At 37.2% G+C, this 22,175-nt stretch overlaps 3 protein-coding genes across 3 annotated transcripts; all 3 read left to right on the top strand.

Annotated features, from left to right (window-relative positions):
* The first annotated feature begins 290 nt into the window (after window positions 1-290).
* LOC142850653 (olfactory receptor 51B6-like) lies at window positions 291-2,883 on the top strand. The gene is made up of 2 exons (XM_075974587.1): window positions 291-1,234; window positions 2,814-2,883. The coding sequence occupies exons 1-2, from the start codon at window positions 291-293 to the stop codon at window positions 2,881-2,883; spliced, it is 1,014 nt and encodes a 337-aa protein (XP_075830702.1).
* Window positions 2,884-10,836: 7,953 nt separating this feature from the next.
* LOC142850812 (olfactory receptor 52P1-like) lies at window positions 10,837-11,790 on the top strand. Its single transcript, XM_075974718.1, has one exon. It carries the CDS (start codon window positions 10,837-10,839, stop codon window positions 11,788-11,790), a length of 954 nt encoding a protein of 317 aa, XP_075830833.1.
* Window positions 11,791-15,016: 3,226 nt separating this feature from the next.
* LOC142850811 (olfactory receptor 51V1-like) lies at window positions 15,017-15,910 on the top strand. The gene has a single exon (XM_075974717.1). It carries the CDS (start codon window positions 15,017-15,019, stop codon window positions 15,908-15,910), a length of 894 nt encoding a protein of 297 aa, XP_075830832.1.
* The last annotated feature ends 6,265 nt before the right edge of the window (window positions 15,911-22,175 follow it).

Raw genomic sequence — 22,175 nt, 5'->3', positions numbered from 1 at the left:
TACTCAATTATAGTGATTGCTTCCTTCATTTTGTTTGGAGTATAGGATTAACAAAGACTTCACATAGATGTACTCTCCATACATAGATTATCACTAGCATACACCCCAGTATTTTTAAAGTGAAATCTGCATACTGTATAGAGCTGTGCTTTACATAACCTGTTTTTCCATACCTAGAATGCTCCCAGCAATTACCATTGTTGTTGGAAAGCAGGATCTTGAACATCCACATAGCAGGTAACATCTTCAAAGAGCAAACCACAAAGAACTCGTTTTTATCCTCATACCTGATGTGGAAATTTTCCTCTGCAGTGTCTACAGTTTGGCTCAATTCCTCCACTTGTCCATTCCTGCTCAATGGCTTTCCAGGTCTGGAGAAGGCCCATCACCTGATCTCTCTCCCACTGCTGATGGCCTATATCTCCATACTGCTTGGCAATGGCGCCCTTCTTTTTCTCATTAAGGATGATCACAACCTCCATGAGCCCATGTACTATTTCTTAGGCATGCTGGCAGCTACAGATCTTGGAGTAACATTGACCACCATGCCCACAGTGCTGGGTGTACTGTGGTTAAATCACAGGGAGATTGGCCATGCAGCCTGCTTCTCTCAGGCCTACTTGATCCACACTCTCTCTATTGTGGAGTCAGGGGTCTTGCTTGCCATGGCCTATGACCGCTTCATTGCCATTCGCAACCCATTAAGATACACCACCATCCTTACTGACACTAGGGTAATACAGATTGGAGTGGGTGTATTTATTAGGGCTAGTCTATCAATCATGCCAATAATCTTTCGCCTGCATTGGTTTCCCTACTGTCGATCCCATGTACTCTCTCATGCTTTCTGTATACACCAAGATGTCATCAAGTTAGCCTGTGCTGACATCACATTTAATCGTCTCTATCCAGTTGTAGTTGTATTTGGTATGGGACTTTTGGATTTTCTGATTATTTGTTTCTCCTACATTTTGATTTTCAAGACTGCCACGAGTATTGCTTCTACAGAAGAGCGGACTAAGGCTCTCAACACATGTTCCTTTCATATCTGTTGCATCCTGGTCTTCTATGTCACTGTAGTTGGTCTGACCTTTATTCACAGGTGTGGAAAGAATGTTCCTCATGTGGTCCACATAACAATGAGCGACATCTGCTTCCTCTTCCCTCCTTTTATGAACCCTATTATCTTCAGCATTAAGACCAGACAGATTCAGAGTGGTTTACTTCGCTTATTTACCCTGCCTTATTCTAGAACACGACTCCGATTATTCTCTAAGGACAATTTCTGAAATCTGAAGAAGTTGGCAAAATTTCATGAGAAAGAAACTAAGCAAAATATTTCAATAGAAACGTGCATGATTATTGTTTATTATTGATGTAATATTGTTGTAAGGAGGTATGTCTGTTCCTGGCTGCTCGGCAGCTCAGACTTGAAATAATCACACAGAAACTATATTATTTAAATCACTGCTTGGCCCATTAGCTCTAGCTTCTTATCTGCTAGCTTGTGCACTTTAATTTAACCCATTTCTAGTAATCTGTGTATTACCATATAGTTGTGGCTTACCCAGTAAAGTTCTGTCATCTATCTTTGGCGGGGCTACATGGTTTCTCCCTGACTCTACCTTCTTCCTCCCAGCATTCAGTTTAGTTTCCCTCCCTACTTCTGTTCTGCCCTGCTCTGCTGTAGGCTCAAAGCAGTTCTTTACTAACCAATGATATTCACAGCATACAGAGGGGAATTCCACATCACCTCCCCTTTTCTGTTTAAATAAAAAGGAAGGCTTTAACTTTAACATAGTAAAATTAATATAACAAGACAAGTATCAAGCAAGAATTACAGTTACAATATTTTTAAGGAAAACTATAATTATAACTATAATTTTTTCAACTCCATCAAAGACTCCAGAAGGATATAATATTACCTAAGTAAACAGGAAGTGCATTGTAAGCAACTTCTAAAACTCTAGAATTGACAAAGACATCTAGCTGCCTGGACAGTCATACAAAGTTCTTCTGTACCATTAGAGCATCCGTAGTATCCAGCCTACAGGATCATAGTATCTGGCAGACTTTTCTATGAAGCAGGAAATTTCAAAGACAGCTCCACCTATATTGGCAGTTTGTCAGTCACATTTTTTCTGTGTCCTGCAGAATGTCTAGGAGATTCTTTCAGACAGCAGGAACCCTGAAGGATGGTCTCATCTTTAAGCAAGTTCAGCAATCATTTTTCTTTCAGTACTGCAAGTCCAGTCAAGCAGTCCAGGAAAGAACAGTTTCTTGCCCAAATGGCTAACCAACTCCATAAGGAGCCTCTTAAATGTCCACCTTCCTCTTAAAGTAATTGGTGATGATAGGAACAGATGTGTCTTATTGTCATGAAAAGCCCTAAGTTTTTAAAACATTTTAAATGCTATATTCTTTAGTCTTTCAAAGGTTTGAAAAATGCCTATCTATCTGAAATACATCTCTGAACATCTAGAAAACCTAACTAACACGACTACAGGCTTGACTATCATGGATCACTATCTATTAACCTTTATTTCTTAATCATACATTACTTTTTTAAATGAGCTGAACAAACATAATACCTTAATCAATGCCTTAAATTTGTATCCATAGACCAAGATCCATACCAATGCAAATCTCCATATCATATTCCTCTTTAAATGTAAACAAACATTTATAAACAATATTTGGGTATAGTTCTCTCCAAACTTCTTCCTGTTGCTTATTGGGTGAAGTAAGTTTTTGAGGGGTGTTCAAGGTGACCTTTCAGATGGTCTTGGTTCATCAAACCATATTAGTCTGGAAGCAATCCACAGGTTCTCATCTTCTGTGGAAACAAAAGAAGAACCTCTTTGCCAAGCAACATATCCTTAGACGCATATTTTGAATTCAAGATACCTTTAAAATATATATGTTGGCTTACCTTAGCATAAAATGTCTCTTTGTACTTAGCTCATTCACAGTCAAAAAATTCAAAAAAGACATAATAATATACATAATCCAGATTTTTTTTATGTATTCGCCATCTTTGTGTGGCTTGTTTTTATTACTCTGTTACTTTTTCTACAAGTTCAGTTTTATTTTATTATCTTTACTTCTTTAATCTATGAATGTCTATACTCTGTCTCTTTAAAGACTTTGTTTTAAACCATTTACTACCTTTTATAGCTCTCTATACTCATTTTCTTCTCTCTTCCAAGCTTAAATACACTTACCCAATACTGTGACTCATTTAAAGGTTTTTTATGTCTGATTCTGTCCTATTGTATATCTGTAATTCTTTCCTGTCCAGAAGCGCTTCTAAAATGCTAAGTGCTTCTTAAAAACGTAAACCGTGGCATTGATAGATCAACTATAGCCCTGCCTGCTTGCTCTACCCAGTCCAATATGGTAGAAGAAGTCCATTCACTGCCTCTGAGTCTTGCCCCTTGCCTCAGTTCCAAGTATGCAGTGAGTCTATGTCAAGCCATTTATCAGTTTGTAATATGGGGCTCACAAACTTTTAAATTTAAATGCTCAGTCTCCTGAAGGAGTCAGAGTTCATGCTAGGAGCACAACCCAGAAAGCCAGCATTTCAAAACTGCAGCTTTTGTTCTGCGACTGCTGAATCAGGAAAACCTCTCTTAAAGGAGCCATGCCTCTGCTTGCTTCTAGCAAACAGAGCCCACCCAAGAAAATGCCACTACCAAATCAAGCTTAACTCTGTTCTTTTATATCTAGAATTCCTTTTTAAGCTTTCTCAGGTTTTTATGTAGATGTAATTACCCACATTTTTGTGCCAATTTGTTATAAGGAGACCACTTGTTTCCCAGCTGCCAGGTAGCTCAGAACCAAAATAATCACATAGGAAATATATTATTTAAATCACTGTTTGGCCGATTAGCTCTAAAATCTTATTGTCTAGCTCTTACATTTTAATTTAACCCATTCTAGTAATTTGTGTATCCCTATGTGTCTGTGACTTACTAGGTAAAGTTCCGGTGTCTATCTCCAATGGGGCTACTTGGCTTCTCCCTGATTCTGCCTTCTTCCTCCCAGCATTCAGTTTAGTTTTCATGTCTACCTCTGTTCTGCCCTGTTTAGCTACAGGCTCAAAGCAGCTCTTTATTAACCAGTGGTATTCACAGCATACGGAGGGGAATCCCACATCATGATATGGCATAATATATTCATAATATGAAGCACTATGTAAAGATCTCATTTTGGTGTTAGCTGTTGTACTATGGCAACACATTTTGCTTGGTGAGCTTATGGCACCTGACATGTACATTCATATATAGTCTTTGAAACTGAAGTATGCAAATGTTTGGATCAAGACTGTAATCTGAAGTATGGGCTTCTTATATTGGCCATTGTTTACCTAGGGTTAAGATGTTTTTTGTATTTTGTGTCAAATGGAAGTGGTTGTTGTTTCTAGAAACATGCACTGAATGAAATGAGCCGCACATAGCGGTCAGTTCACAGGGGTTACTCTATGAAAAGCATGTCCATAAAAGTCTGCCAAGTTACAATTTTGATAAACAAATATTTATAAAGTAATAAAGCAAACATTAGGAAATTAAGCCAGAAATATAATTTTAGTGCAGATAACCATTAACCTAGTAGGTCTGGTTTCAGACAGTGCTGAATAGAAGTATGCATTTTCCCTTAATAAAGTCATATAAAAAGTCTTATTTGGAGAATAGACAGATAAGACTACTTGATACACAGAGTTCCAGACCTTGATGTGGAAAGTCTCATTTTCTTGGATGGGAAAAAAGAGAGATGATGGATAAATGGTTATAACTGAAAGATAAATGATCTTTTCTGGCTCTAAATACCTTTTTTTTTCTTTTTGGTTTTTCGAGACAGGGTTTCTCTGTAGCTTTGGTGCCTGTCCCAGAACTAGCTCTTGTAGACCAGGCTGGCCTCGAATTCCCAGAGATCCGCCTGCCTCTGCCTCCCGAGTGCTGGAATTAAAGGCGTGTGCCACCACCACCTGGCTCTAAATCCCTTTTGAAGTTAATTTTGATCTTTTTTTGAACATAGGCGAAAAGTGCTTCTGGTTCTATGGCACTTTAGCAACACTTACATCCTCAGCTATGTTCGTAGTTACCCTATTCACAATATCCAGGTAATGAAAAAAATCATAAAAATTCATGGTGAAAATGTGATACATACACATAGCAGTGAACACTATTCAGCTACAAAGAAAAATGAGATTGCAAAAATTGAAGAGAAATAAATGGACTTTGGAAAGATTGTGGTTATTGAGGTAACCCTGACTCAGAAAGAGAAACAGCACATATTCTCTCCTCTGTGATTCCTAGCTTGCAATCCACTGATATAAGTGTAGTAACTACCCATTATCAAGAAGCTTTTCTCTACAGCAAATGGAGATCATCATAGAGGACACAATGCAGAGATCAACAGTTTATAGAGAGCCCAGCCCCAGTGGATATATCTACATCACAGCTTGTACATCTATGGCTAAGGAGCATGGCTGAAGAGGGCATAGAAAGATTGCAAGATTCAGAATATTTGTTGTGAAATCTCTTCTAGAATTTCCAAGCAAGATAAAAATAATATCTTTATAAATGGACATATTAATGTAGAAGGAGGACTTTTTGCAGGATCACTTCTCTAGACAAAGATATACAGGCAATTAATGACTTTTAGTAGAAAAAAAATTAACCTCAAGTAGGGATGAATTTCATTGCTTTTTGAACAATATTGATTGGTCAGCCTTGAAACCACATAGACAGAAAAACAAAAATTAACTCAACAGGATAAAAAGTTCTAAATGTATACAAATTAGTTTATATATTTGATGTAAATGTGTGTGTGTATGTGTAGGCATGTGTACAAGAGCATGCAAGAAATATAGTCAAAGAAAAAGAGACAATTTGAGAGTGAGGGGCATGGGGGGAGTTTGAGGGAAGGGTAGCTGTGAGATTCTGGAGGCAGAAAAGAAAGAAATTTCTGTAATTATGTTTCAATTAAAAATATAGAAAATATACCTGAACCTGTGGTTTAATTTTTTAACTTACCAAAAATATATAAAATAATAGCATATATATATATATATATTATATATATATATAATATAAAATATTAACATCACAACATAACACTGATTGATGAGTCATTCATTTCTCTTCGTGTCCCTGCACCCTATCTCTGGACTCTGTCATCCTGACCATGTCACAAAATGGTGATTATTTTACAGAACTTCTGGAATTTATGAGTAACTTAGAGAAGTGAACAAAACACTAACTATACTGATTAATTTTATGTAAATAGGGACTGCTTGTTTATTTTCTGGCTGCCCAGACCCAAGTAATCGACACAAAAACTAAATTAATTGCAACACTATTTGGTCAATGGCTTAAGCATCTTCCTAGCTAGCTCTTATATCTTAAATAAACCCATTTCTATTAAATTTCTATTAATCACCGCAAGGCTGAGGACTACTGGTAATATTTTGGCATTTTTCACCTTTAGGCACATACATGGCATCTCCTTGACTCTGCCTACACTTTCTCTATATTTCTGTTTGAATTTGCACCTGGCTTTACCCTGCTAAGGTTTTGATATAAACAGCTTTACTCGTTAATCAATAAAAGCAACACATATATAGAAGGACATCCCACATCAGTTTTATGTCAGTGTTTCTCAGGCTAGAGTTAACTAAAAGGAGGGACTTTGACAGTCAGATCTTTCCATGAAAACATCAAAAATACAAACCCTGGGCCACAGAGAACTGTGCCCTAGCATTTACCTGGAGGCAATTTTCCTTACTGGATTGCTTTCACAGAGTTATAAGTTTCTATATATGATTGTATGGGGTAAACATAACCAAAAGTCTTATGAAGATATGGACCCTGCAGACTATAATAATACTTGTTTGGAAAGATGTGTCCACTTGTACAATCGTAACATAAATGTTATGGCAGTAGCTAATCACTTTTGGAGTGAATTTGAGATAGAGTTCATACTTAACACCATTACCTGTGCCAAAAGCTCCAAGGATATGTAGCTCATAAGAGAAAAAATAATATTGTAATTATGTTAAATGGCCATAGTAAAAATGTCCCCTTATTTCTTATCTCTTCAACTACAGAAAATTTATCTCTCCACCTTCATTAGAGAAGCTTCATTTTGTAGGATAGGGAAATTACTATAAAGCCCTAGGAATAGTCAAGAGGTGAGAATAATAAATGTGTCCTGCTCAGCTTTTAATGGGCATCTATATTACACCCATTCTCAAAAGTTCAGGCATCATTATGGAAGAGGGGAGGAAAGAATGTAAGACCACCAGTAAAACTGTATTTTTCGAACAAAAGTGCCACTGAATATATGAATTCACAGTAGCTAGGACTGCATGTGTAAGACCTACACAAAATCGATCCACCCAGCATTTCCGCATAGATGAGAGAAAGGTTCATACAGTACAAACTCTAAGTAAGAGTTTATTCTTCAGAGATGTGATCTAAGAGAGGCCATTTTCTAGAAGTCTGTCCTGCGTCAGCACACATACTGAAAGCACTAAATGGACTCCATCAGTTTAAAGTCGAAGTACATCAGGTTGTCATGGGAAAGTGTGGAGTATAGGGGAAGAATTAAGAGAGAGGAGCTGGGTGCTGAATCCTGCCAGAACACCTTATATGTGAATTTTTTAAACAATATAAAATATATAGTAAAAATAAAATTTACCAGAAGTTCATAGTCTTTCCCCAGATTTCCCCAAAGAATATAAATGTTCAAAATTTAAGTTCCATGATTTGACTGTACAGGCACTAAAAGTTTGCTCTGGAAAGGACAAAATCACAAGTTATAGCAGATGCTTGGCGTGTGCAGAGTTAACATGGTAGTGTTGAGGAGCATTGCACTGCTGTGTGTTTCAGGCTGTCCCCATCCTCTTTCCACTTTAGCATTACACCCCCAAGGGGGGCATCTCCCTGTGCATCTGAGGGCCCTCCTGAGCTTCGGGTTAAGACATGAGCAGTCATAACTACTGACTTGATCATGTGCTATCTGGTAGATGGAACCATTATTCCCTGGTCTCATAGAACCTAAGATGATATTAAACACAAGAAGATAAAATCAAATGGGAAAGGAAGAGCCATACAGATTCCAGTGGTATTACATATCTAGATGAAGCAAGTAGGAATTTGGTTAATTTGATTTGGTAGTGAGAATAGAATTATTATGGAATATTTTATTGCTCAGGAAGGATATTGACTATTTTTGTTGCAGGATTATTTATTGTTGTGTAAATCATTTTTTAAATAATTTGGAGAACACCCAGTCCATGGAGGAAATTGAAGTGAATGGAGATTGGAAATACCTTTGAAAAAAATAATCATCTGTGTAACAGCAGGTAATTCAGACATAGGATGGAAAAGTCTCTTAAATAATTCTGAGAAGAAAGAAGATGCTAAAACTTCTGATCTGTAAGAATTTACTGTGTTTTTATGGTCTTTTTGTAAATGCCTTTTGTACTTAATTCCTAATAAAAAATACTGATATCAGGCACTAAATAGAGAATATTAAAAGAATCTCAGTTAGCTATGATTGAGAAAATATAGGCATTAAAGTAAATTCAGTTTGGAGTAGCTTTATGTATGTTATCATAACACAATAAGATAAAACAGAAAGTGCATTTAAAGGAAGCTGCATCAAAATGTCACAGTCTTTCTCATTAGTTATCTTCTGGTGTCAGGGTGAGAGTTCCAGGCTATGGATTGTGCCCAGACATTTAGAAGGAATGTCACTGCTCAGATTCTATGAGACAATCCAGTATTTTCTGGGTTTAGAAATAAAAAAATTTTGTCAACACACGTTAAAAGTTAGAGTAATCTTGAGGAGTGCTGTGTGGAGAAGATTATACTGCAGGAAATTCCATTGACAGTAAACCTGGGAAGGAGATGCTGTAAGCAGATCACATGCCCAGTATGGGCTGCAAGTCTGTGGTCCTGGGCTGTGCCAAAGAGCTTTTCTTGGAGTTAATTTTCCTTTTTTTCTAGGTATAAGGCAGCTATATTGTCTTCATAAAACTGAACTTCCTGGAAGCAAAATGATAAGATTTTAATTATCAGGAAAAATTTTATTTATACTTTTTAGAAAATCTTTCTTTTTAAATTCTAGGTGATATTACAATCTCAACTTCCTGTTTAATTTGATTGTCTTTTGAGTTCCAATCAGCCTTTTATAGGTTTAATTCTTTCAGGATCAGATCAAGAACTGGATTTTGCTTAATGCCTCTCCGAAGGGAAGTCACTGGTGGTCTTACAAACAGTAAATGTTTGGTAAATATGTAAAACCTTTCTGTAACTGAAACTTTATGTTTTTCCTTAATTTCTTAACCCTAAGCCTTTAAGTTTCTGTGGCATATGATAATTTCAGCTCTGAATGTAGTTTACTGGTAAGAATTCAAGCTCTGATTTATTCCCAGTACTGGAAACAATCTTGCTTCTTTAGTAAGAACATTTTCAAAATACACTTGCATCACTCCAGAATAGAAGGTTTTAAGGTTAATTAAGGTATCCCAACTTGTCTCTTTAGAAGCCGTAGTCAAACAATTATGCAAAAACAGACTTTCCGGAGAAACACATGGGTGACACTGAGTTATGAAAAGGCAGACAATAGTCCACAGTTTTGGTTCTAGGTTGAAAGTAATTTCGAGGAGAACGATTCAGGTAAAAGTTAAGGGATATAGTTAGAGGACAAGACCTAAGAATCCATGCTGACGGCTGAGATTGAAAACCCTGACTGACGAGTCCTTCAGTCTTCCCGTCACTAGGCAGGGTGAGCACCTGAATAAGAGGAAGTGCTCAGTCTACAGAGCTGTGGCTCTCCTAGTAAACTGGGTTTATTTCTAAATCATGGGTTTAGAGCAACAATTTTAAATATTTGACTATTATCTTTCTATTTCTTAATTCTGTGTGCTTGTATTAAACTGTCTCTCAAGCCATCTTTTTAGAACATAATCTTCTTAAACAATAATAACAGAGGCCATTGTTAGTTGATAAATATCCATTAAATGTCTGTAATAGGGCAGTTTCAAGTGACAGGGTGTGGAGATACTTCTGCCGTACACAAGGAAGGTAGTATGTGACCTGATGGTAGACAGTCAGAAATCATTTCAGGAAATGCAACTGTGAAACAAAGAACCAGCCTTCATTTCCTTTGTTTGTGTCATTAAACCACTTTCTTTCAATCTTTTCTCCTCATAGGACTTCTAAATTAATTTTATAATCTGCAGCACCACACAGCTTTGAAATGGAATCATATATGACTTTACTATTGGCAATACGAAGTGTGCTTTTGACTGTTTCTCAAGAGTGATAGATTATTTATGTCTACAATTTTATATTCTTGGTACTTATCAGATCCTAATGGAATGTCCAAGAATTTAGTTACACTATGATAAAATTACGAATTGAAATGATTGAATGTTCTTGCACCCATTAAATAGAATCTATATGTGAGCATTTTCTGAATTTTATTTACTCTCTTTGGAAAAAAAATCACCACCAATAGCCAAAGTATATACTAGTTTATGAATGATCCACTACTATAGAAGAAAAATGAGTAAAGTTGAAGTAAGCCTTGAAACTCAGCAAAAGTAATGAATAAATGTATTTTCCTTTCAGATTGAAATGCTGAACCTGAAAGCATGAAGTCCTTCATCTTAACGTTTTCAGAGGTTTGTTTGAACCATCCCTTCTTGGAAAATGTTTTCAAGTGACTCTGGACCAAAGAAGAATTTACAATGCTGTTTTCTGTTTATAGAGCACTATCCTTGGTATTTTCCACTATGCAGGCAGCACATTGGGTTTTAATATGGCAGTCAATGTTACATGTCAACACATTACATCTTTCTTCCTGGTTGGTATTCCTGGGTTGGAAAACTTTCACTGCTGGATTGGCATCCCTGTCTGTCTCCTGTTTGTCCTGACCTTGCTGGGGAACAGCATAATCATTGTTACTATAAAGCTAGAGCCAAGTCTCCACCAGCCTATGTATTTCTTTCTTTGCATGCTGGCAATGAATGACATGTGTCTCGCCACTTCTGCAGCTCTGAAGATGCTTGGCATCTTCTGGTTTGATGCCCATTGGATCGATTTTGATGCCTGTCTAACACAAATGTATTTTATCCACACTCTTTGCATCATGGAGTCAGCCATCCTAGTAATCATGGCATTTGATCGCTTTGTGGCCATTTGTATCCCCCTTCATTATGCATCAATCCTGACAACATCTATGGTGACTAAACTGGGTCTAGCTGGCCTGATCAGAGGTGTGCTAATGGTTTTGCCATGTCCTCTTCTCATTAAAAGGCTGCCCTACTATACAAAGTATATCATCCACCATGCCTACTGTGAGCACATGGCTGTGGTGAAGTTGGCCAGTGCTAACACTCTCATTAACAGAGCATATGGAATCTCAGTGGCCCTTTCAGTGATCACAGTGGACTTAGGCCTCATAGCCACATCTTATGTAAAAATCCTCCAAGCAGTGTTCCGTCTCTCTTCCCAGAATGCCCGCTCTAAAGCCCTGGGCACCTGTGCTGCCCATGTCTGCACTATGCTCGTCTCTTATACACCTGCACTGTTTAGCTTCCTAACTCACCGCATTGGCAAGAAGGTGCCTCCAAGTGTTCACATCATTGTTGCAAGTGTGTACCTCTTACTACCTTCTGCAGTTAATCCAGTGGTGTATGGTGTCAAGACAAAACAGATTCGTGATCGAGTGATAGATCTTTTCTTTACACATAAGAAACTTTCTGAGAAGTAAAACATTACCGTAAAACTTATTTTAGCAGATTTTGTTCCGTGAAGTCAGAGTACAATAATAATAGTTAACTTCTCATTTCAACATTTTATTCTAGTTTAACTAATATTTTTAAAAGACATATTTTATGATGTAATATGTTTTTATAGTCACTCAATTATATTTTGTACAAAATATTTAAGAGCTGTATAATTAATTCACAAATTTAACAAGTATTACAATTTCAACTTAAATTTATTTATAACCATCTTCTCACACTCTCTATATAAACTTCTCCATACTAATATTTAGGCATCTAGAAGAACTTTATTTAATATTTTGTTTTATTTCCATTATAAAGTATGTATTGAAATCACTACTCCTATCCTTAAAGCCTGCAAAACAATTTGAAAAATGTCTAAAGCTAATGATATTTCTTCAATTTGTCAGAAATATTATATTTCAAACTTCTAACATAAAATCTAGAGACCAGAAATACAGAAGAACCAAAGTCAAGTCAAAATGGCTGGAGACAGGCCGCTCAGAAGCTTAATGTTTTGGTGCACAAATGTTATAACAGTTTCTGATGTAAGGATAATGGAGATGTATAAACATGAATCCATGCTTAGTGAGAAATAAAATCAAAATAGACTAAGTAGAGGTAAAAATATTTGGTTCTTCTTACTCTTTGTTTAGTGTGTATCACATCATTTAAGGCAATCCTAATCACAAGACTATAAGGAATAAGATAAGAATATGAAAAATGATCATCATAAATATTGTAAAGGATGAGAGGGGTTTTCCATCATATGGTACCTTCTCTCCCTGACGTAGAGTGTACTGATATTTGACAATGGACGTATATTATTTTTATCTGCACATTGGTAACTCCAGGACAAACCACTAAACACTTTAAAGGATACAAATGGAAATAAGATACTAAAAATCTTAGAAATATGCAACTAAACCTATAAAAGAAAAAAAATGAAAGGAAAATCAGTAAATGAACATTTAAAAAGTTGCTCCAAATATTGTGATAATTTTCCAACTATAAGCATAATTACAGCAAGTGTGAATTGTCTAAATACACATGAAAAGGCAGATTTTTTCAGAGTGTATAAAATCAAGTACAAGCTGTGTTTTCTGAATGAAGAACTCACATTGTTTTTGATATAGGGTCATTAAATAAAGGAAAGATAACAAAAGATGGAAAAGAATGAAAACAAGCAGAAATCTGTAAAGCAACTATATTAATGGCCACAATTATTAATAATCTAAACAACTGAAAAAAACCCAACTCTATCTTTACAGAAATGTACTTTCATTGTGAAAACACATATGAGTTAAAATTAAGTACAGGAAAAAAATTCTTATTCCTCCTTGCACCTAAACACAAAAACAGCAAACAACTCTGAGCAGCCATGTTTAGAATAAATAGATTTTTATATTAAATGACTTTGACAGGGTTAATGTGCAAATTTCACAATGAAAAAGAGATCACTTCATTAAAATATGAAGAACCTGAAAGGAAATCTTCAAAAGAAATGCTACAGAGAAAGAGGAACTATACACAGGCACAATTAAGGGAATGAATTTCATCTCTTCTTTCTCTGTATTTGAGAGAACAGCAATCAGAATATCAACAAGCACACGTTATTTTTGAAAAACATAACCAAATTAATATTTATCAAATATTCTATCCAACAACAATAGAATATGTATTGTTCAAGTAAATATAGACTATCTGGAAAATCATTAAATTTCAAAATTTATTTATTGGCATGTGTGTGCATGTTGCATAACTCAAGTGAGAGTCGGAGGATGGTTTTCAGGAGTCTATTCTTCTCTTCTGCCATGAGACCCAGGGGTCAAACTCAGGTTGGCAATTTGCATTGCCAGTCATTTCACCCACTGAGCTGTCTATTAAATTGTGTTGGTTTCTGAAAAACCTTTTAGAACACAATTCCACATGTTGATCTTTTCTCTTTAAAATTATTTCTTTCATTTTTGAGATTATAATATTCATCTGTCTCCTTTCATTTTCCCTTTAAACCCTGTTAAATATCTCTCATTCATCTTTATGAAATTCATGATCTCTTTTTACATTAACTGCTGTCATTATACATATTTATAATCGCATTAGTAAACGTTTTCAATAGAAGTAATATTATATGTATTTTATTGCTGATCATTTGGTATCTAATAACCATTCGGTATGCTCTTTTCTGGGTAGGAGGACAATTTTTCATGTTCTAGGTTTTTTTTAATAGCCTGTAGTTCTTTGTGTAGGGCTGAGGACCTCTGGACTTTCCTCACGTCTATTTTCATGGTTATTGTTTAACTCATATTTAGGCAGTCATGTTGCAGACAGGTTAGGCAGGTTTGAAAGTTCTTTAACTATTACGTGGAATTTTTCAGAGATACAGTAGTGGATGTATATGAGGCAAGGCCCAGATGTGCTTTCTTTATTACTGCTATAGTGTTCAATGTGTGCCACATTCTCTAATTCCCAATTTATTTAAATTACACATCACTCAGATAATATAAACACTGTAGGTTTTTAGAATCATCCAGTTTGAAGTCCATGCTATCTAATGCTACAAGTAAAAACATAAAAATTAACAACATTATTAATTTGGAAAAAAACTTAAATCTCCTGTAGATTGAGAAGAAATGGAAAATATAATTTGTATACATGAATAATTCAGACAAGAGAAAAGTACTGTGATGCCCAACAAAACACTAATATTCCACTAAGATTGCTTCCTTTCTCTTTTTCCAAGAGCTCATAATAATAATAATAAAAAGATGTGTTACATCAACCAATCTGTTTCCATAGGGATTCTCTATGACTTGAGGGGAGGGAAATGTACCAGAGAGGAAAACTGCCCATGCATTGAACATCCTCCTGAGAGGCATACCAACCATGACATCACTGTGAACCTGCAACTAAGCATTGTGTTCCTCTAGGAATGACTCTCAGAAGTGCAGGATATAATCTAAATCCCAAAAGACCCCAGTCATTATTGTATCAACCCCAAACTCCCTGTTTCCCTGATATCTCTTAATACTAGGTTTAAATGTTTGATGTCTAGACAAGAGGTCTCTGTGACGATCAACAACCGTCAGGTATCTACTTATCTGCTTACAAAAACTAAATAATTTCTTCTTAAACAAAAGATCAATATTAAATGAGAAATGTTATATGTAATATAGAATACTCCTACAGAAATATTTTATATTTTTAACAATGTCTATTATCTTGATGCCAAACTTAAGTACCTCTAGATTTGCTCTCACTGGATTTCCTGGCCTAGAAGTTTACTATATTGTGTTTGCCATTCCTTTCTCAGCCATCTATGCAATGGTGTTCCTGAGAAACTGCATGATACTGCATGTGATCCGGACTGAGCCAAGCCTGCACCAGCCCATGTTCTACTTCCTGGCTATGTTAGCCCTTACAGACCTGTGCATGGGGCTGTCCACTGTACACACGGTGCTGGGCATCCTTTGGGGCTTCGTTCAAGATATCAACCTCGATGCCTGCATTGCACAGGCTTATTTCATTCATGGTTTGTCCTTCATGGAGTCCTCTGTCCTCCTTGCCATGTCCTTTGACCGCTACATTGCCATTTGCAACCCTCTACGCTATTCCTCCATCCTAACCAATGCCAAAATCGTGAAAATTGGAGTGGCCATCATATGTAGGAGTTCTATGCTCATTCCTCCAGTCATCATCCGTTTGAAGTTCTTAAATTACTGCCGGCCTCATTTCCTCTCTCATTCTTTCTGCCTGCACCAAGACTTAATTCGAATGGCTTGTGGTGACATTCGTTTCAATAGCATCTACGGTTTAGCCCTGGTAATCAGCAACCTGTTGCTGGATTCAGTACTCATAATAATGTCATATATTATGATTCTGCACACAGTTCTAGCCATTGCTTCCAAGGAGGAGAGAATGAAGTCTTTGCAGACTTGTGTCTCTCACATCTCTGCTGTTTTGGTTTTCTACATCCCTATCATTGGTCTGACCATGGTGCACCGATTTGGGAAGCACCTCTCTCCACTGGTTCAGGTCCTCATGGGCAACATCTACATCCTTTTCCCGCCCTTGATATACAGTATCAAGACTCAGCAGATATGAGTGAGAATCCAGAGACTATTTTCCTTGAATGGAACCTAAGTCTTCAGGTAACTTGTGTTTAAAAGTAAAGGAGTACATTCACAAAGGAAAACTGTCAGACCTGGAACTTGACTAAGTAACTCATCTTTTACTGACAATTTACATTTTATAAAACTTTCTCCTACTTCTTGACACATGTGTGTGGTAGGATATGCTCACATGAGTACAGCATCAGGTCTCCCTGAAGCTTGAGTTAGAGGAGGTTGCTGATAGCTGAGCCATCTTTTCATTTTGAGAGATTGACTATTTTAGTCAGTTAAAACACAATGCAATGAAAACCAATAGATGTCTTGCTGTTGATGTGTTTTTCAGTCCAAATATCTACATAATTCTATCATATGAATAGTAAAAAGATTGGAACTATAACTCACTGCTTAAATCTTAGTGACTTGGAGTAGAGTGCATGTTTGTAATTATTATATTTAGCAATAATGAACAGTGACATAAATAGTGACTGTGATAGAGGAAGATTTGAGTGACCTGAACAAGTTCTTCTTTAATTCACATCCCTGTCTCATTTCATTTAAAATTGTGTATTAAAGTACCTGGATGATTTTTCATTAAAATTTTTATATGTTACAAAATTAGTGTAGACCTTGAAGTTCTGGTGTATATAGTATTAAAATGTTTATATGTTTCTAAAGTAATATTTCTGCCAGCGTTTTGCTCTAGATAGTATTTTATTTTGTGTTATTTGATTTTGAAATGCCAAGGGAGTTATGAAATATCAGATTTTAGGAAATATTTTGTCATGAGTTTTGCATCTATTGTCTGTTTTATTTTCAAGCAAATCATGCTCATTTCCTACTTTCCATTGTCCTTGTTTAAAAGAAGTTTTAGATGGATGGATGCCCAATGTAAAATCTATAGTAAAGGAACTGGAGCGATGGCTTACAAAAACTTGGTGCCCTTGCAGTTGACCTGGGTTCCTTTCCCAGCACTGAAACCATGCCTTAGCTCTTTTAACTCCAGTTTCAGAAAGTCCAGTGTTAGATTTTTGGCCTCTATTGGCACCATCCGTGTATGTGGTACACTTATGTACATGTATTCAAGTACTCACATACATAGAATAATATTCAAGTAATAAATAAAATATACAGTAACTAGAAGAGGAAATGTTGCAGAAGTTCCTACTTGTATAAATTTTATTCAAATATTATTAACTGATCTTAGGTGGTGGGTATATTGAGACATAATTACCTACAGTAATTCATCCTTTTTTGATGGAATTCATGCTGTGGTGAACTTTGAAAGATACTTAGGTTGATGTAGTCACTACCATAATGAAAACATAGTATATTACACCAAGTTGTAAGCCCTCTTGTGGGAATTTTGGGTCATTAGCTTCTACAAACTCAAACTCCTGACTACCAGGTATCTCATTTCTATCGTGTAGATTTGGCGTTCTTAATCACTATACAACTGCAAATAGACTAGATCTCTTTTCTTAAATGAATAATTTTCCATTCAATAATGCTTTTGAGATTCTTTATGCTGTATATTGTTTCATATTTTTAAAACGCCATTTTCTCTTAATATTGCATTGAACTAGTAAATAAAGAAATTTTCTTTCAATGCCAATCTATATTTCATTCATCATTATGTTTTTTTATAAAGACATGATAAACATTGTATATCATAATTTCAAATATCCCCCTAGTTATAGAATCTCTTATTTGGTGTGTATTTATTTCCCTCTATGATCCTATTGAGATGAGAACTTCTCACTCTAACCCCGGGTTAAGTCTAAGTAAAATTCCTGCTTTATTTTGTTCCCTATGCATTCAGAGATGTGTGATCCACTGAGTTTTATGTTATTTTATTCTGATTTTTATGTCTTTTCTTTTTTGAATGCTACAACCAGCATCCTAATAATAAAGAAAAATCCCTTTAAAACAATCATTAGTTAATATTTATCAGATGCCTATTTATACCAAGCTCCTTATCATAGACTCAATGAACAAGTCTGTAGGGTGATTTATAATCATTTAATCATTTCTAGAAGGGATGGAAATAAATGTATTTAAATGCTAGGAAATGGTAGGGAGTTAATTTGTTTTCAAATTATTAGGCTTACCAGGGTTACTATTCTTACAATTTTTTTTTTTGCTTATTTTCACTTAATTGTTAGTTCGTATAATGGTCTTTTTATTGTGTCCCATAATTCCTGAATGTTTTGTGATGAGAATTTGTTGGCTTTGCAGTTTTCTTTGATCAGTGTGTTTATTTTCTCTATGGTGTCCTCAGAATCTGAGATTCTTTCTTCTATTTCTTGTATTCTATTGATTATGCTGTTTCTGTAGGCTCTACTCGTTGACCGAGATTTTCCATATCCAGCTGGTCCTCAGTTTGTGTATTCTTCCTTGCTTCCATTTCAGTTTTCAATTCTTGAACTGTTTCCATTACCTGTTTGATCGTTCTTTCATTTCTTCAAATTTTTGGTTATACTTCTCATCCATTTCTATAAGGGCATTTTTCACATGTTGCGGCGGACTTCTCGACCTGCGAGAAAGAACAACGACCACATGAGGATTCTTCTCAGATCACGCTTTACTGGAGTGCCCTTGGTTGAGAGAGAGCATGAAGCGAAGGGGCAGGAAATGAGGGGCAGGAAACGAGAGGGGCAGGACACGAGAGGGGCAGGAGACGAGAGGGGCAGGAAGCGAGAGGGAGAGAGAGAGAGCATGAAGCGAAGGGGGTCCGAGAGCCCTGAGGCAGCTGCTTATATAGGGAAATGGCACACGGATGGCCCTGTGATTGGCTGCCACCAACAGCTGACACCAGACTGCATCGGGATAGGCCCAGGGACCCTCATCCACCGTGCATGCAGGAAGCGGGGGACAAGCAGCTCTCAAAGGCATAGCCAAATATGGAGTTGTTTATTTCCAACAAGACAGGATGTTGGTGCCATCTTGTAATGGCAATCCTGTCGGGCTCACTACAACATGTTGTTTAAGGGACTCTATTGCTTTCATAAAGTCAATTTTTTCCACTTCTTCTGTGTTAGGGTGTTGAAGACCTTCTGTTGTAAGATCATTGGGTTCTGGTGTTTTCATGCTGTTTTTCAGATTATTGGGTGAATTCTTGCCTTGGCACCTGCCCATCTCCTCCTATCGATGCTATCTAAGGGGTCTGTTAAAACTGGTTCAGTTTTCCCTGCGGGCCAGGGGCTCCTCTTACAAAATGCCCTCGCTCTGTTTCCTGGTTCCTGCCGGGGGGCCAAGATCCCTCTCACCCCTCAGAAGGGTCTCCAGGAATAGGACCCGGCTCCTCCTTTGCCAGGGACCTCCCCAACCAAAGGCCTACCTCTTTGATTTAATTGTAGTGGGGCGATCTGCTCTCGGTGTTGTGCGCGGTCCCTGCAGCCTGCTTCTGCTGCCACGACAGTTCCCGCCACCTGCCTCATTGGTATAATGGAAAGAGTGGCACCGTCTCTTGCTTTTAGCTTCCTCTCAGGATATAGTATGCCGATGCATTTTATGTCATGATGGTTTCAGCTAGACCCAGAAAATACATAGTTGAAACTAAGATCCCTGAAATAACATCAAGAATGTCCAAAAGGCAAATAATCTTTGCAATTCAAATAATAGTTCACTTTCACTCAATTTTGGCAACTAAGAAAGGAGGGGTCTGTCTAATACAGGGCAATGATGGCACTTGACAGAGAATAATTCCAATCCTGATGGTCCAAGTCAGAGATCCAAGTCAGGGTGGGCACTGAGGGCCTGCGAAGGAGAAACTGAAGTAGAATATTCCAGGTTAGAACTCTCAGAATTAAGGCTTCTGATTCAAGCTGTACAATGCCTGAGTATTTTCCTTCTTTCTTTTGTTCTCTCCTAGTATGTTTGTATTTTCCTTCTTCTAACCACATTCTTTTTTCTTTTATTTTATTAAAAAAACCAAAATATGTATCTTTTCTCATTTTACATACAATCCTAGTATCCACTTCCTCCCCTACTCCCATTCCCTCTACCTTTCTCCCCACCCCACCTCCCATCCACTCATCAGAAAGGGTAAGACACAGTGCTTTGAGGAAGGATCAAAGCCTACTATATTTAGGCTGGAACAAGGAATCCCTCCAAAGAAAATGGGTTTCAAAATGTCAGTACAAGTAGTAAGGATAAATCCTGGTCTCACTGTCAGTGGCCCCACAGTCTACCCAAGCCATATAATTATCACCCACATCCCAAGGGCCTCATTTGGTCCTATGCTGGTTCTTTTCCTGTCCGACCAGAGTTGGTGAGCTCCCTTTAGCTCTGGTAAGCTGCTTCAGTGGGTGTCCCCATCATGGTCTTGACCTCTTTTCCCAGTGATCTGCTGTGGCCTCTGCCTCTTCTTCCATCAGTTGCTGGATGAAGGTTCTATGGCAAGTTTAAGGTAGTAGGGTTTTTTTTTATTTTCATTGAGCTTTACATTTTTCTATGCTTCCCTCCTTACTTCTTCCCTCCCCTTCATCCCTCTCCCAAGGTCCTCATGCTCCCAATTTATACAAGAGATCTTGTCTTTTTCTACTTCACATATAGATTAGATCCAGGCATGTCTCTCTTAGGATCCTCGTTGTTGTCTAGGTTCTCTGGGATTGTGATTTGTGGGTTGGTTTTCTTTGTTTTATGTTTAAAAAACATTTATGAGTGAGTACATGTGATAATTGTCTTTCTGGGTTTGGGTTACCTCACTCAAAATGATGTTTTCTACATCTATCCATTTGCCTGTAAAAATCAAGATGTCATTATGTTTTTCTGATGTGTAGTACTCCATTGTGTAAATGTACCACATTTTCCTTATTCATTCTTTGGTTGCAGGGCAATTAGGTTGTTTCCAGGTTCTGGCTATGACAAACAGTGCTGCTATGAACATAGTTGAGCACATGTCCTTGTGGTATGATTGAGCATCTTTGGGTATACACCCAAAAGTGGTATTACTGGGACTTGAGGAAAGTTGTTTCCTAATTTTCTAAGAAATCACCACACTGACATCCAAAGGGGCTGAAGCAGCTTGTATTCCCACCAGCAATGCAGGAGTATTCTAAAATTGTCTTTAATCTGACTACAGAGCAAGGCCAGTTCTAACCATTCTTGAACCATACAAAGCTGGCCTCCTTGAGGGAAATCCAAACAGAAAGTTTTGTTATGGTTATTTATAACTGTTGTTTTAGAACTGGGGCTTATCAGGATGATTTGGGAGGTCTGGCAGAGGGTTCCTATTCACACAAGAAGGTTAAAAGAAATCTGGGAGCATTATGGCCACAGCGGTATAAGTTTTAAGACTAATAATTGATGAAAAATAGCCCAGGTAAAGCCTTATGAGACACAGTCTCCAAAAATGTCACTGAATTTTTTTGAGTTTCATTGAGTTTATACTGCTGGGCATGGCGTCTATTCTTAATGGTGGTTTGTTTACCTAGTAAGAGTCAATTGGAGGAAACTAATGTTTTCTTTTGAATGCTTTCACTAATTGCAGATAAGTTCTAGGTTAGGGATGGAGCTTGTGTCCACTTCCCTTTCTGTGCTGGGACCCCATCTGGCCCAGATGTATGCGGGTTCTGTGTATGCTACCAGTCTCTGTGAGAACACAAGCACATTAGTCATGCTGTGTTTAGGAGGTCCTTATTGTTTTGTGTCCTCTACCCACTCTGGCTATTACAGCCTTTCCACCTCATCTTTCCCAGATTTTCCTGAACCCTGATGGGAGGCATTTGATGGTGACATCTCATTTAAGACTGAGTGTTTTGAAGTCTCTTCCTTTCTTCCATATTGTTCAGCTGTGTGTCTCTGTAATGTGTTTTCATCCGCTGTAGGAGCAATCCTCTTTGATGATGGCTCATTAAGACATTGATTTTGAGCATATTATAATGCTATTAGGAGTCATTTTTGCAACATTCCTTTAGCATAACAAGAGTGTCAGTTATGGGTTCAATATCATGGATTGTGCCTTAAATCAATCATATATTAGTCAGTTACTCTCCAAGCTTGTGCCCCTATTGTACCAGCACATGTTGCAATAAGGTCACCATTGTAGATTGAAGGGTTTCTCAGATGCTTTGGCGTTTATCTTTCTACTTTTTGAAATGCAGAGTATTTCATAGTATCAGGAATAGTAGTCAGTAGGGGTGAAGGCTATAGATTGACTTTATCTCAACTTCTCCATTTTCCATGAGTTATGTGGGTGTTGCCTCCAGCTTCCAAGGGTGGAGCCTTGGAATCCATTTGTGAAGCACAACCAAGAG

The sequence above is a fragment of the Microtus pennsylvanicus genome, chromosome 5, assembly GCF_037038515.1.
Source record: "Microtus pennsylvanicus isolate mMicPen1 chromosome 5, mMicPen1.hap1, whole genome shotgun sequence".
In the NCBI taxonomy this organism is placed as follows: domain Eukaryota; kingdom Metazoa; phylum Chordata; class Mammalia; order Rodentia; family Cricetidae; genus Microtus; species Microtus pennsylvanicus.
Note: the sequence above shows the minus strand (reverse complement) of the source record. Positions and strands in the feature narration are given on the sequence as shown.